Source organism: Telmatherina bonti, assembly GCF_933228915.1.
Source record: "Telmatherina bonti genome assembly, chromosome: 13".
Classification (NCBI taxonomy): domain Eukaryota; kingdom Metazoa; phylum Chordata; class Actinopteri; order Atheriniformes; family Telmatherinidae; genus Telmatherina; species Telmatherina bonti.
The window spans coordinates 30860417-30872923 of record NC_136611.1 but is presented as its reverse complement, the minus strand read 5'-3'; the positions used below and the strand labels follow the sequence as shown (position 1 = coordinate 30872923).

Below are 12507 nucleotides of genomic sequence, written 5' to 3'. Positions count from 1 at the left end.
GGCATTGACTGACTGACTGACAGAATATCACTTTAGTGATAAAACAAGCATTGTTAACTGTTAAATAAACTGTACCACCAGGATATTCAAGTTTTTGTCCTTTAATTTATGCAATCTCTTTAACAATAAATGTATTTAGCCCCTCATCCAATAAATCTTATAAGTCACGAATATTACCTTACACAGTAGCCCCAGTTACTTTATGTCCATCAAGTCTTGTTAAGTAAAGCCCAGTTAATACAGATTATTACAGATTATAATGGCTCATTCATATTTCTCTATCAAGTAATATTTCTAAAATGAAAATAGCTCACTTGTGACAAGTTACCCTCTAAATATGAACAGTTAATACATTTTCAGCAGAAAACATTCATTCTGAAAATACGAAAGCTATTTTTAAATGTTCATTTATTATGAAAAGTAAGAAAAAAATAAGGTAACACATTTCAAATTAAGTCAAATTTCAAACAAAGTCAATTTCACATTTGCAGCATTGAACATAAATCTAATGGCCAGAGTTCAGTTATGAAAAATGAATAAATAATTCAAGTACTAAAAGAATGCCAGATACCAGATAAAACAACATATTCACAAATAGCTTGGAATATAGTGCATTTAGGACTTAAAATGACTTACTACTATAAAGCAACTGATCACTAGTGTCCCAATATTTCACAATAGAAACATGTTGCAACAGGCAAAAATGGAAAAGAAAAACTGTCAATGGTAAGGATGTGTAAAAAAAAAAAGATTATTGAATGGATTCATTTCGTTTAACCCTCAGTTCTCTTCAGATACCATGTGTTTACAGAAGCTCAAACATGTGACAGCATGTACAGCTACTGGAACTTGTTTTGCAGTGTGTTGTCAGACAACCATTCAGCAGGACAGATTCCTTCCACTCCAGTTTTTGTGTGTTTTTAAGAAGGTCTTAAGAACTTTCATGACATCCTTTGTATTATTGCCAAAATCCTTGAATATTGGTCTCAGAAACCAGCTGCCTCTCCCAGTTTTCTGGCATCAGACACTGCACAGATGCATCCATCTTCTTTCTCCACAGCGTTAACCACGTTGTAGAATTTTTTTGCTTCTGCATGATTGTGTCCCAGAGCTTTTATAGCCTCAATTATATGCTGAGAGAAGAAGAGGGGAGGGAAATCAAATGATGCAAAAGCAGCACAATGTGTTATTTAACCAATAAAAAATAAAACATAAACCCCTCAATTTATTACCATATCAAAGCCAGGTTCAAACTTTACAGCATTTTCAGAGTCAACAAAAACAACAGGGGCTGCAATTGCATCCTTAAGGCTCCTTCCAAACCAAAGGTGGTTGATGAGCGCCTGAAAGAGAAATACAGTTATATATTGTAATATTATGAATGAGGAAGTGATGATTGTAGAGCAGGTTACGGGAATGAAGAAGACACTTGTAATGACAGTTCTAGCTAAGACAACAGTAAAGGTCATTTGTGCGCAGCAATTAATCTTAATGGCACTTAGCATGATTGCCTTTGACACATACTGAGGCCATCCCAGTCGTGATCATACTCCCACCAGTTGATCCAATCACCAGTATTTTTGACTGAGACTTCAGCACAGCGGGAGCCATGGATGAGGGAGGCTGCTCCCCTACAAACACAACAAAAGGTTTGATTGACAGGACAGACAGCTGTGATTCATACTGATCAGAGTGAGAGGAACAAGAAGACTATGACTATGAATGCAATCAATAGAGGAACTGAATGCAATGAATCAGATAATGAATGGCATCTTTTCTAAAATCTTGATGTCTTCCCTACTTTGTTCAGTATCTCATATCAGACTTTGGTTTACTTGGAAAGTAAAATTTAAATCAAAATCCAAGTTTTCCACTGCTAGCTTTTAAGTCTTTCCAGTTTGCCATGAAGTGCACAAAATGTCAGAAAATTTCCATCCTCCAGAGATTGAAAACTGGGCCTGTGAACAACCCATTCAGGTTAGAATCTGGTCGTGACATCAAAGCTGGATAAACACTGCTTGAAGAGATCTGCACATGCACCATTGATCCTCTTCTTATATTCTAAACAAATTGCTGCTTTGCAGTCAACCACTGCTTTTTCCACTGCTGGAGCTGCTTCTGCTAACTTTGACATTTTTTAAATATACAATCACAGCATATGCTGGCTGATGGAGTCATAACCAAGCCCCAATATCAGCATAGATGCCACTTTTATTATCTATGGCAGTGCCTTCACAACGATATAAAAATCGCTAAAGGCATATATGTATCACACAAACGGCTGTCAAATGAAAGCATCCTACAGATCTGAAAAGTGAAGCCAATACTGACGCGCTCTAAACCAGCTGACAGCTGAATATACTGAATAACCAGGTTATTCCATCAATTTTTTTCTCCCATGATGGCACAGGCTTATTCTAAGACAATACCAGGATTCATCAGACTTCACATATGGATTCATCCAGACTGGAAACCCCTTAAGAACCTTTGGAATGTGCTAGCAACATCTTCGCACAGCGGTCGGACTCTCCCATCATCTATACATAATCTTGGTGAAAAATTAATGCAACACTTCATGGAAATAAATCTTATGACACTGTAGATTGTTATTGAAAAAAAGCTAGACGAAATGCATGCTGTAAAAGTGGTCCAATGAAATATTAACGTGTGTGACCTTTTCTTTTGATGGCAACTGTCGTTTTTTGCCAGGCAGTGTATATTGAGCTGTTTTGAAAGCACACAGTCTTGTCGGAGCTTGTCTGTAATCTGATAAAGAATTGCTTTGGGTTAAATGGTAACGTTTGTCAGCAAAGATGACTAACAGGATGCTGAACAGATTTGACAGGAAAAATACAGGCTGAAATATTAGGAATGAAAGCTTGCTGAAAATTATCCACATATTTAAGAAACTAAAGCTTTCACACAATCACACAGATATGTAAAGGTCTGGGTATTATAGTTGGTATAATTCTTTTAAAAAAATAATTTTAATTGAAGTTATACAGAATATTGCAGACCATATTGATTGGATTATCTTTTCATGTGGTTATTCTCTGTTGATTGCAGGCTGAAAAAAAATGTGTTTAAAGGATCATCGCTTTCATTCTGGAGCCTGAAACTACTACATAGCACTGTACCTGAATATAAATAAGGACCATTTCAACCATTTTCATTCAGCTGACAGTCAACTTCTAAGAAAATACAATGAAGATACAAAAATAGAATCTAATAAATGATATCACTATAAAAAACTATAAAAGAAAGCTTGTTTTAATTCTGGAGCCTGACAGTATCACTCTGTTCGCTACCAGTATCGCTTGGTAGTTACGGAAAGGGACATAATATGCATCATGTTAAAATGATTACCAGGATTTATGCTGTCAACTTTTCCACAGAAGTCAGACAGCTCATTGTTTAGGATGACTCCAGTGCTCGGAGAGAAAACCTTGGAGCCAAAGCTGCCAAAAAAAAGACATAAAATAGGTTATTTTAATCTGGTTTTGACATCAAATTACTCTCTGCATGTAACACACCTTCACCAAACTGAACTCCCAAATGGTGTTGTCATTGAAAGCTTTTTGTTTGTGATGACTGGAGTCTTCTTTACAAAAGTCAAGTCACTTGTTCCTTATTTTTAAATCTCCATAATCTTTGTACTTTCAGACTAACATTGATATGTGTTGGCTGATTTCTGAAGCAGAATCATTCAGATACTGACATGTGGTTAATTGTGCTGGTCACCGATACAGATGATCCATCTGGAGCCAACACAGACACATGTGAGGTGCCAAAGCTGTCCAGATGTGGGGTGATGTTGTAATACTGGGGATCATGTGTCTTATCATTAATCAGGCTCTGTATGTGGTTGGCAAAGCTGTCCTCTGTGACTTTCTTTGCCATCTGTAAGTAACAGAGAGCATTTAAACACACACATACACACACTCAGAGGCACAACAAGCACATAAAAATGACTAAATCAGAACTAAATTTTAAAGGGATTTGCAAGCTATTTTAATAATTTCCTTCCCAGTTTATGTACTGCTTAAAAGAATATTGTTAATATTTAAAATATTATAAGCTTTAATATTATAAAGCTTGAAGAGAATTTAGTTTCACCGTGAAACATCTAATAACAAAAAATGACACTATCTGAATATGACGCTAACAAAACCGATTAAATTTGAGCCAAGCCAAACCATGTGATGACTTTTCAGCCCTAATAGGGTTCATTGGTTCAAAACCTGCAAATTTTACCACTTCATGTGCATCTATCTTAAATAATTATCACAGCAACTGTAACTTGACAATGAAAAAACACCAAAACATTTAGATGTAAGCCAACCAAAATACTAAATGAATTTCTAAAACAGAGTCATGGGAAAAAGCCTTCAGTATTGATTATGAAGCATTTGCTATGAACCTCACTTCAGTTAAAGCTCAACAGATACCTACACATTGGTTATTCAAATAGATTTTAATATATTTCCTCTCTATTCAGCTTTTGTTGCGCAGCGCCACTTCACAACATCATCTCTTAGACACATCAATTCTAGACAGTTCATAATAAAAAACATTGTTAAGGAAATCTTTTACTTGTAACATTAAGCTACTTTATACTATTTTATGCCATAACATGTACACTATTGCTTGAGTAAGGATCCATTTCTCCTACCATCAAACACACTTCAACTTCACTACAACAAAATAATGTTGATTAATACAACAAGAGCATGTATAAAGTAGTGGAAAAATATTTGCTGAGGGACGTTTTTGATACTTACTTCCTCTGAGCCAAACTTTGGATCCCGGATGTGCCTTTTAATTCCATTGGCAAATTTAAAAGCTTCAATATAGCGGTGATAAAACCGTGTCTTTTCTTCAGGAGTCTGGGGAGCTACTTTCAAGTTATATCCTGCAGACAAAAATAATGATTTTTCGTTAAACGGACCATTTTTAGTGTACCCTTTGTCCAAAGATTAGTTAAAATAGAATTACTTTTATTTGCCGTAAACAGAAGTCAGATCATAATCAATGCAACAAACAACAAATAAAAATGTTCATCTAGTTTGTCTTATTCAACATGTAAATGTTTCGTTTTGTGATTAGAGCAGCAGCTCTGATGTCTGTGTCCAACAAGAACCTTTCAAGATGTTGAGGATGAGGCTGAGGGTGATTCCTCCTGCTGGGGGTGGGGGAATGTACATCTGGTAGTCTCCCAAACTGACAACCCACGCATCAGTCACTGTAACTTTATATGATGCCAAATCCTGCAGTGTCAGTCTTCCTCCTGTTCAAAAACATTGAAACAGATGCTTCTTGCTGAGCAAAACTGAACAAAACCAATCTCAACTCCACATAAATCAAGACATATTATGGATTAGAGCTTCCCACTTTGGAGTCAGAGTGATCACTGCCATTCTTTACAGACCCAATTGATTTGTTCATTTATAATTAGATCATTGTGGTGGTAGGCACAGAAAATGCCTGGAAAAGAGAGAATGATGAAAGCTGCCTGACAATACCTGCCTCCTGTATGTCATGGATTAAATCCTCTGCTATTCTTCCAGAATAAAAGATCTCTGCTCCATTAGTGGCAATCTTCTCCAAAGTGTCTGCCAGCTTCTCAAATTTCACAATGTCTCCAGTTTTTAACAAGTTCCCATTTTTATCTAAATATAACTTCCTGAAGAAAAGACATGGTAGAAAATGGTCAAATGTTTTTATGGGGGATTAGGCCTCATATGTTTCAGGCACATAATAAGTGATTCCCTCTTCAGTACCGTAAGGATTGTGTCTCATTCGCATCAATGTGCTGGAGGTATCGACCTTGAACTTGAGGGATGGGGAATCCTTCTCTAGCCAGCTTGATGGTTGGCTGGAAGAGGGTTGCCCATGGCAACTTCCCATAAAGCTTGTGTGCCGTTTCATAACCTCGAATTTCTCCTGGAATTCCAATCCATTGGCTACCTGCATGGAGGGATAAAAGAGCAATCAATGCTAGAAATTAACCAGAATAATGACTCAACCTGATTTAAGATAATGATTTCTAATTCTCATAATGTTCCCCAGCAAACTTGTTTGTCATAATATATAACACAAACCATATGATATTTTGCATTTTTAATGTAGCTCAGCCTTTTGGCTTTACACTTCTGATTTTACTGTTGATCTCTGCATGTTTTTTTTCCTTCTTGAATGTTTTTTTTTGCACTAAAAATGTCTTAATGGTGTACTGTACTAGCAATTTAAATGGGCCTCATTGTATAAAATATGTCAAGACTTGATTATTTCTGGTCTTTCCACCGAGTGGTCTTGGCCCCAAGCTTAGGCTTCATCTCCATACTGGTAGGCCCCATAATGTAATCAAACTCAACTTAATAAGAATCAACACTGAGAAAAGGTATTTCCAGCTCTGAGAAAGGACTGTTAAGATTTGCTGGTTTGGACAAATGACACAAAGTATTGTTTCCTTGTCCTTTTCCAATAAGCCAAATCCCTCAAAAGCAAATGAACTACTTAATAGCAGACAGAGCAGGGGAAAAAAGGATTTTCCCTCATATAATGGGGGGTAAAAAAAAAAAAAAAACACACACACACACACACATTTGACACACCACAGCAGCAGATACCTGCCATCAGCTGAAAGGTCTTTGGACAGGAATTCAGCAAATCAGATTTCACATTTGCAGGTGCGGTCTCTCTGGAGTTGATTATTTTCACTTTACCTTTAAAAAGATTACATACTATAAGTCAGTGTTGTCACTTATTAGAATTATTGGGTTAGCTGCGTGAATATGTATGTTACCAGAGCTGTCCATCACTGTGAACATGGAGCCACCTCCGATCCCCATACTCTGCGGGTTCATGAGGGATGTGCACAAAAGCGCAGCAATGGCGCCATCTACCGCGGAGCCCCCTCTTTGAAGCATGTCCCTGTAAGATTATATGCTTGTTGTTTGCAGTAAACGTTTGTTTTGGCATAATACCAGGTAGGGGGGGAAAAGTTTTGTTTACATTTTGCATTTGAAGATAATTTTCCGGTAAGGCTGACTTCCTTGTTAGTGAGCTATCGTACAAGTTTAAACTTGTTCTACTGAATCCAGTTTATTATCATTTGCCCAGAATATTCTTTTTAAAATTATAAATATAGTTTTGTAAGAAGATGTATACAAACACGACTTGATTCTGATGATCTAAGAGGTGGTAGCATTGGAAGGCATGCGGTTTGACCTTAGTAAAGGATTTTGTGCGTAATGATCGGCTGTACTTACACGTCATTCTGTTTAATTTAATTTATTTTCTTAAAAGCCATATCAAAAGTGTTAATCACTTACCTTCCAATTTCTGAACACTTCTTTGAATCCGCAGCCACCGCAGCTTTTGAGAAAGTGCCATCTGGGCACCTGCGCTTCACGAGCACAGCTATACACACAATTATGGCAACCAAGCAGAGCAGCATTAGTGCGCAACAAGTGTATACTCTCGCCTTTGACCTCGCCATGGCTATTTCTCCTCAGTGTAGCCGAGGAATTATTAAAGTTTTTTCGGACCAGATTATCTCATCTGAAATATGACAATTTAGCCCTGTTAATGAATTGGTGAGTGACTACTCTCTCAGAGAAGGCGTGCTTGAAACCTGCTCCACCTCCTGCATGCGGAGCATGATAAGGAGGAGGAGAAAGTCGTTATAAAAAACAAGCAGTGATGGTTTTCATATTGTTTTAGTTTGAATGTATGCAGACAACTATCCCTCACTCTGGTAATAATTTGCAAAGTATCCATTCATTTATTACCGAGACATACAACCACTCACGCGCACACTCACTCTAAGAGAATATTTGAATTTTTTTTTTTTTTAATTTTACATTTTTCTATATTTATTTGTAAATATATATTTTAAGTTTTTCATTTCGTGTTCAGACTTGAGTCTGTAGGTTTAATAATTAATCTGTGTTTTATTTCTGCAATTCAAATAAAGCCCAGGGGGGCGTAATAGAGAGTTGGGGGACTCGAGCATGACAGTCAGCTTGTGCTCTCTAGAGTTGGGAAGCAGAAAAACTTATTGAACAAATTGCTGCACATTGTCATCAGGTGCGGACTTACAATTATAAAACTTGTCATACACTTATGGTTAGTTACTTATTACACTCATAAATTAGGTTTTTTTTATTAAAATGCTATCGCTAAAATGCCAGCAGAATGCTTACTATAGGCTATTATGTGTGTATCTCAACCACCCTCAGTCTCCAGTATATTGGGTCAGTCTATCGTACTGCACATGCGTAAAGAGGATCCAGGAAGAAAACAAACCATATGAAAATGCACAGCATGAATGGCAAGAAAAAAAAAAAACCAAGCAAAGAATATGAAAAGGAGCTATCCCGAAACAATACTATAAAGTGAACAAAGAAGACGAAAAGAAGAAAGCTGCCCTCAAAGTTATGTGAAGTAATGATGCCTTCTTCCCTGCGCACCAACAACATTGACGTGTGTTGGGTAGGGTCTGCCATGTGAAGATGAATGATTAGTGAATGTTGTATAAAAGACTGTTATTCACCTGTTCAGCCCTCCCTTTATAGTATATTTTAGTTTTGTGCATTTACTTGTAGTTAATATGTTCTAGGTGGCCACCCAAAAGCACTAATGTGTCATTTCTGCACACAACGTGGCTCTGAGAAATATCGTCATGACACGGACATATCGGTCAAATTGATATTGTGCGTATATAAAAGGAAACCACACCCATACACACCGATACATTCATACCCTTAACCTTATCGACATCTCTTATCATGATGTCCATCTGTAAATAAAGGACAAGCTCAACGTTAAATCCTAGACCTGGACATTTTGTTATTCATCTTAACTCATTTGAACATAATAATTGCTGTCCTAACCCGACACCCTGAAGTGACTGCTAATCCACATACAAACTAGTTACAATCCTCATTACAAGTGTGAAATATTCCTGCTATATAAGGAATATTTATTTATTCCATTTAAGACAAGAAAGCCTATTGGTCATTTTAAAGAAAGCTTTGAATTTTATTTCTATTTACCACAGAGGATGGATGGAAATCAATTATTTAGTAGTTGTTTTTTTTATACATTGAATTTCCAGGAAAACTTTCGGCTCTTTCTAAAATCATGGGTGTTTTAGCCTTTATTGTGTTAAGTTATGCATTCAAAGCAGTAAAAACTGTGTAACTTAAAGAAGTTATTAACTAGGACCTCACTGATATATCAGCTGGCTGCTAAAATCGGCCGATGATAGCCTTCTTCGAAATAATCGTCATCAGCCATAATTTTGCAGATCAAATGCCAATTTTTCCTTAATTTCTCATTGAACAGTAAATTCTGTTCAGTTTCAGGTTGTGCAGGATGATATCCTTGCAGCTTTTGTCCACTAGTTGGAGGTCTAACTCCATTCAAACCTCTGCGCTTGCTGCTGTCTTCTCAGTAACATACAGAAGCTGCAGTCAGGCAACATTACAGGAGTGAGCGATCTACATTTTACATATGACAAACTTTGTCATGTCATACATGTCATGTATCATGACCAGTGAGTGCTCTTCATTTACGTTGCATTGCTAACTTAGCTAAAGTTTCTCCCCTTCTGTGGTAGCCTATATAGTACCTATGGTACATAGTACATTAGGTATGGTACCTTATGTGATCTGTGTGTGTGCCTGTGTGTGTGTGTGTGATGCGGTCAGTGAGTTGATCTGTAACTTAAAGGGGTCATCACCTGGAAATTGCACTTTTTCAAGTTAAAACGTGTGTATTGGCGTTGACTGGAAGTGGTAACATCCCCGGAAGCCTTTTTGAAGACCGTCAAGTTTTTCTGTCTGGGGAGCAAAACTGTCCACAAGGCTAAAGTCTTGCAAACGTGTTTCTTTTTTATTTGCCCCCGGGTTTTTTGTCATCCCAGAGAGCTAATTGCGTTAACCCACCTCTGTTCTAGTCCTAAACACACCCCTCTTCTACAACTAAATACACCTGCTGGGCCTGCCTCACTTGCAGTTATCAACAATTTGTGAGAAGAAGTGGAAACAGCGGTCCCATGTCCACTGTTTGGTTGTCTGTTGCTAAAACCAACACCAAAAAGTTTTTTCTCTCCCTTCATCAGCAGATCAAACTACCAGGGACAGATGGATTACATTAATTTTTGCTGATAATGCACCTGCATCTTTGCGGGCTGCGGCCTCTGTTTGGGCATTTTGCAAACATGAGGGAAAAAACCAGGTGAAAATGGCATCAACCCTACTGCTGCTGAAAAGAGGGGCATTTGTAACTTTAAGCGGCTTGTTGTGTAATTTATCTGATGAAAAATAAATCTAGAAATTAATTGTGTTCCAGTTTATTGACAATGCACAGTTGTTGCAGCGAGAGGTCTCTAGAGCTCTGCTTGCCGCTCAGGGTGTTACAGCTTACTTTAGGCATACACAAACAACCTTCGCCTGGCAGCACTAGTCAAAAAAAACTACCACCAGAGGATGATAATAGTCAAAGCTGAAACAGGCCTTGAAACAGAACATTCAGTTTTTGCATGAACTTGCTAAGGCAAGCTTTCTGAACTACTTTCAACTATACAGAATATATTTTGCACTACATAAAAGAACTTTAATAAAGGAGTAGCACATTAAAAATATGCTGTCTGTCCAATTTCCACTGCAGGCTCACCATCAATGCAATTGGTAAGTTTTGCTACTGATATAAAGTTGTTTTTTTTTGTGACTGAGACTTGACTCAACCTCATGCAGATAATGCTAACGCTAATGCTAACGGGACAAGCCTAAAGGTTTAACCTCCTGCTGTGTACAAATGAGCCCCGTGTTTTATTTTCTTGTATCTGCCACATAAATGTTTGTAAAAGACTTATCTATTTTTTTATTCATGCCTGCTACCACACAGTAAGTACAGTATTCATGATGGTTAATTTGTCATAATGCCAGGGTTTTCTTCCAAACAGACATGGCAGTTGTTATCATGTAATCTAACACGGTGACATCATATCGTCTGATGCTGGCATAATTTCATCAGGGAGGATATGTATTTGTATAAAAAAGTGACATCTTACTGCTTTTTCATTTCCAATAGCATCAGATTTGATCACAGAACCATTGCCAATAACCATTAATTTCTCTGATATTTTCAAGTAATGTGTGTAAAACGGGAGCTGTGCAGGACGTAACATCTGCGGATAAATTCTACTGGTAACACAGGTCAGAAATGAGCCTCCTGGAGTCTGAAGCTGGGGAACTGTCTGTGTTCCAGAGGCTGAATTGTGTGTAGTCACCATTTACTTTTTTTCTCCCATAAAGTCCGGTGGTGGAGGGACCTGTATGTTACGGCTGAGATGTGGACCCCCACCTGATTTTATCTGGGCGGTTGCTATGGCAAAAGTCTCTGTGACTATGACGATCAGACTTCTGGCATGCATGGATCTGAAATAAATGTTTTGTTACATTCGCATCAAGCCAAATATTTATTACTTTTATTTTTATATATTTTTATCAACAGGAGGTTTGTGGGGGGGCAAACGTTGTCTGTGTATAGCAGTGTGTGAAATAAAATCAATGTGTTTTTATTATTCTGTTGTATATTTTGGTGTGTGAAAACCTGTTTTGTTTAATATGCTTTAAAAAAGAAAAAAAAAGAAAAAAAACTTTGTGTTGCCTTCGGCAGGAATGTTCTTTATAAAGTTTGATTTAATCTATTGGCATTTGTAGAAAAGACCCTCCCACTCAGTTACTTCTGCCTAGAGACTGATGACTGTTTTGCAGCAGCCAATCAGAATTCGGCTTCAGCCCCAATAAGTTGTATTACGTTTCAGTTTGTTTTTTCTATCTCAGACTCTCAGGGTGTTTTGGTGTGGTGGGCGCACACATATATCCGAAACCTGGAATATGAGCACCTTGAATAAATCCTTGAAGAATAGACATCTGGTTCAGTCCTTCCTTTGGAACACCCTGCAACGGGTCAGATCCATACAGCACCCACTAATTTCCACAGTATTACAATATTTTGATGACTCATTAACTGCAGCAATTTATACCTACGATCTATTCATGAGATGATCTGATATTTTTCTAACTTCTATTTGCAGATTTTAGTCCAGCACATCTCATGCCATGTGTAGCACCAGCGGTATATAGGTAGATGTTGGCTGATAGACTGACCCGGCAATGCAGGCAACAACTGGAACACAGCTGTCATCAAGGACTTTCCACCCTCACTTCAGAAGTACCGGTCTGTCGTCATTTTCATTCATTTTAAATACAGAAAATGATAATTAATCAAACACATATACATTCCGGAAGCTAAGAGGCACTTTTATCACTAGTTTTGATGTCAGTATCTGGTTCTGTGCAGAAAAGGAATGCAGGCGACAGCAGTAAAGATGATGTAGGAGTCTGCACATCTCTTGATACCATAGTTCCAGCCATCCCTGATCCTAACAGCCATCCCTGAAGAAGCCTCAACTCAGTCAGGAGGAAGAGAAAG

General features: G+C 37.6%; 1 protein-coding gene across 1 annotated transcript; it reads right to left on the bottom strand.

Annotated features, from left to right (window-relative positions):
• Nucleotides 1-986: 986 nt before the first annotated feature.
• On the bottom strand, nucleotides 987-7501 carry LOC306764549 (glutathione hydrolase 5 proenzyme-like; the record flags this gene model as incomplete). The annotated part of the gene is made up of 12 exons (XM_079251723.1): nucleotides 987-1133; nucleotides 1233-1343; nucleotides 1525-1631; nucleotides 3367-3458; nucleotides 3719-3900; nucleotides 4782-4912; nucleotides 5141-5287; nucleotides 5523-5683; nucleotides 5781-5967; nucleotides 6630-6725; nucleotides 6806-6933; nucleotides 7335-7501. 12 exons carry the CDS (start codon nucleotides 7499-7501, stop codon nucleotides 987-989), a joined length of 1656 nt encoding a protein of 551 aa, XP_079107849.1.
• Nucleotides 7502-12507: the final 5006 nt, after the last annotated feature.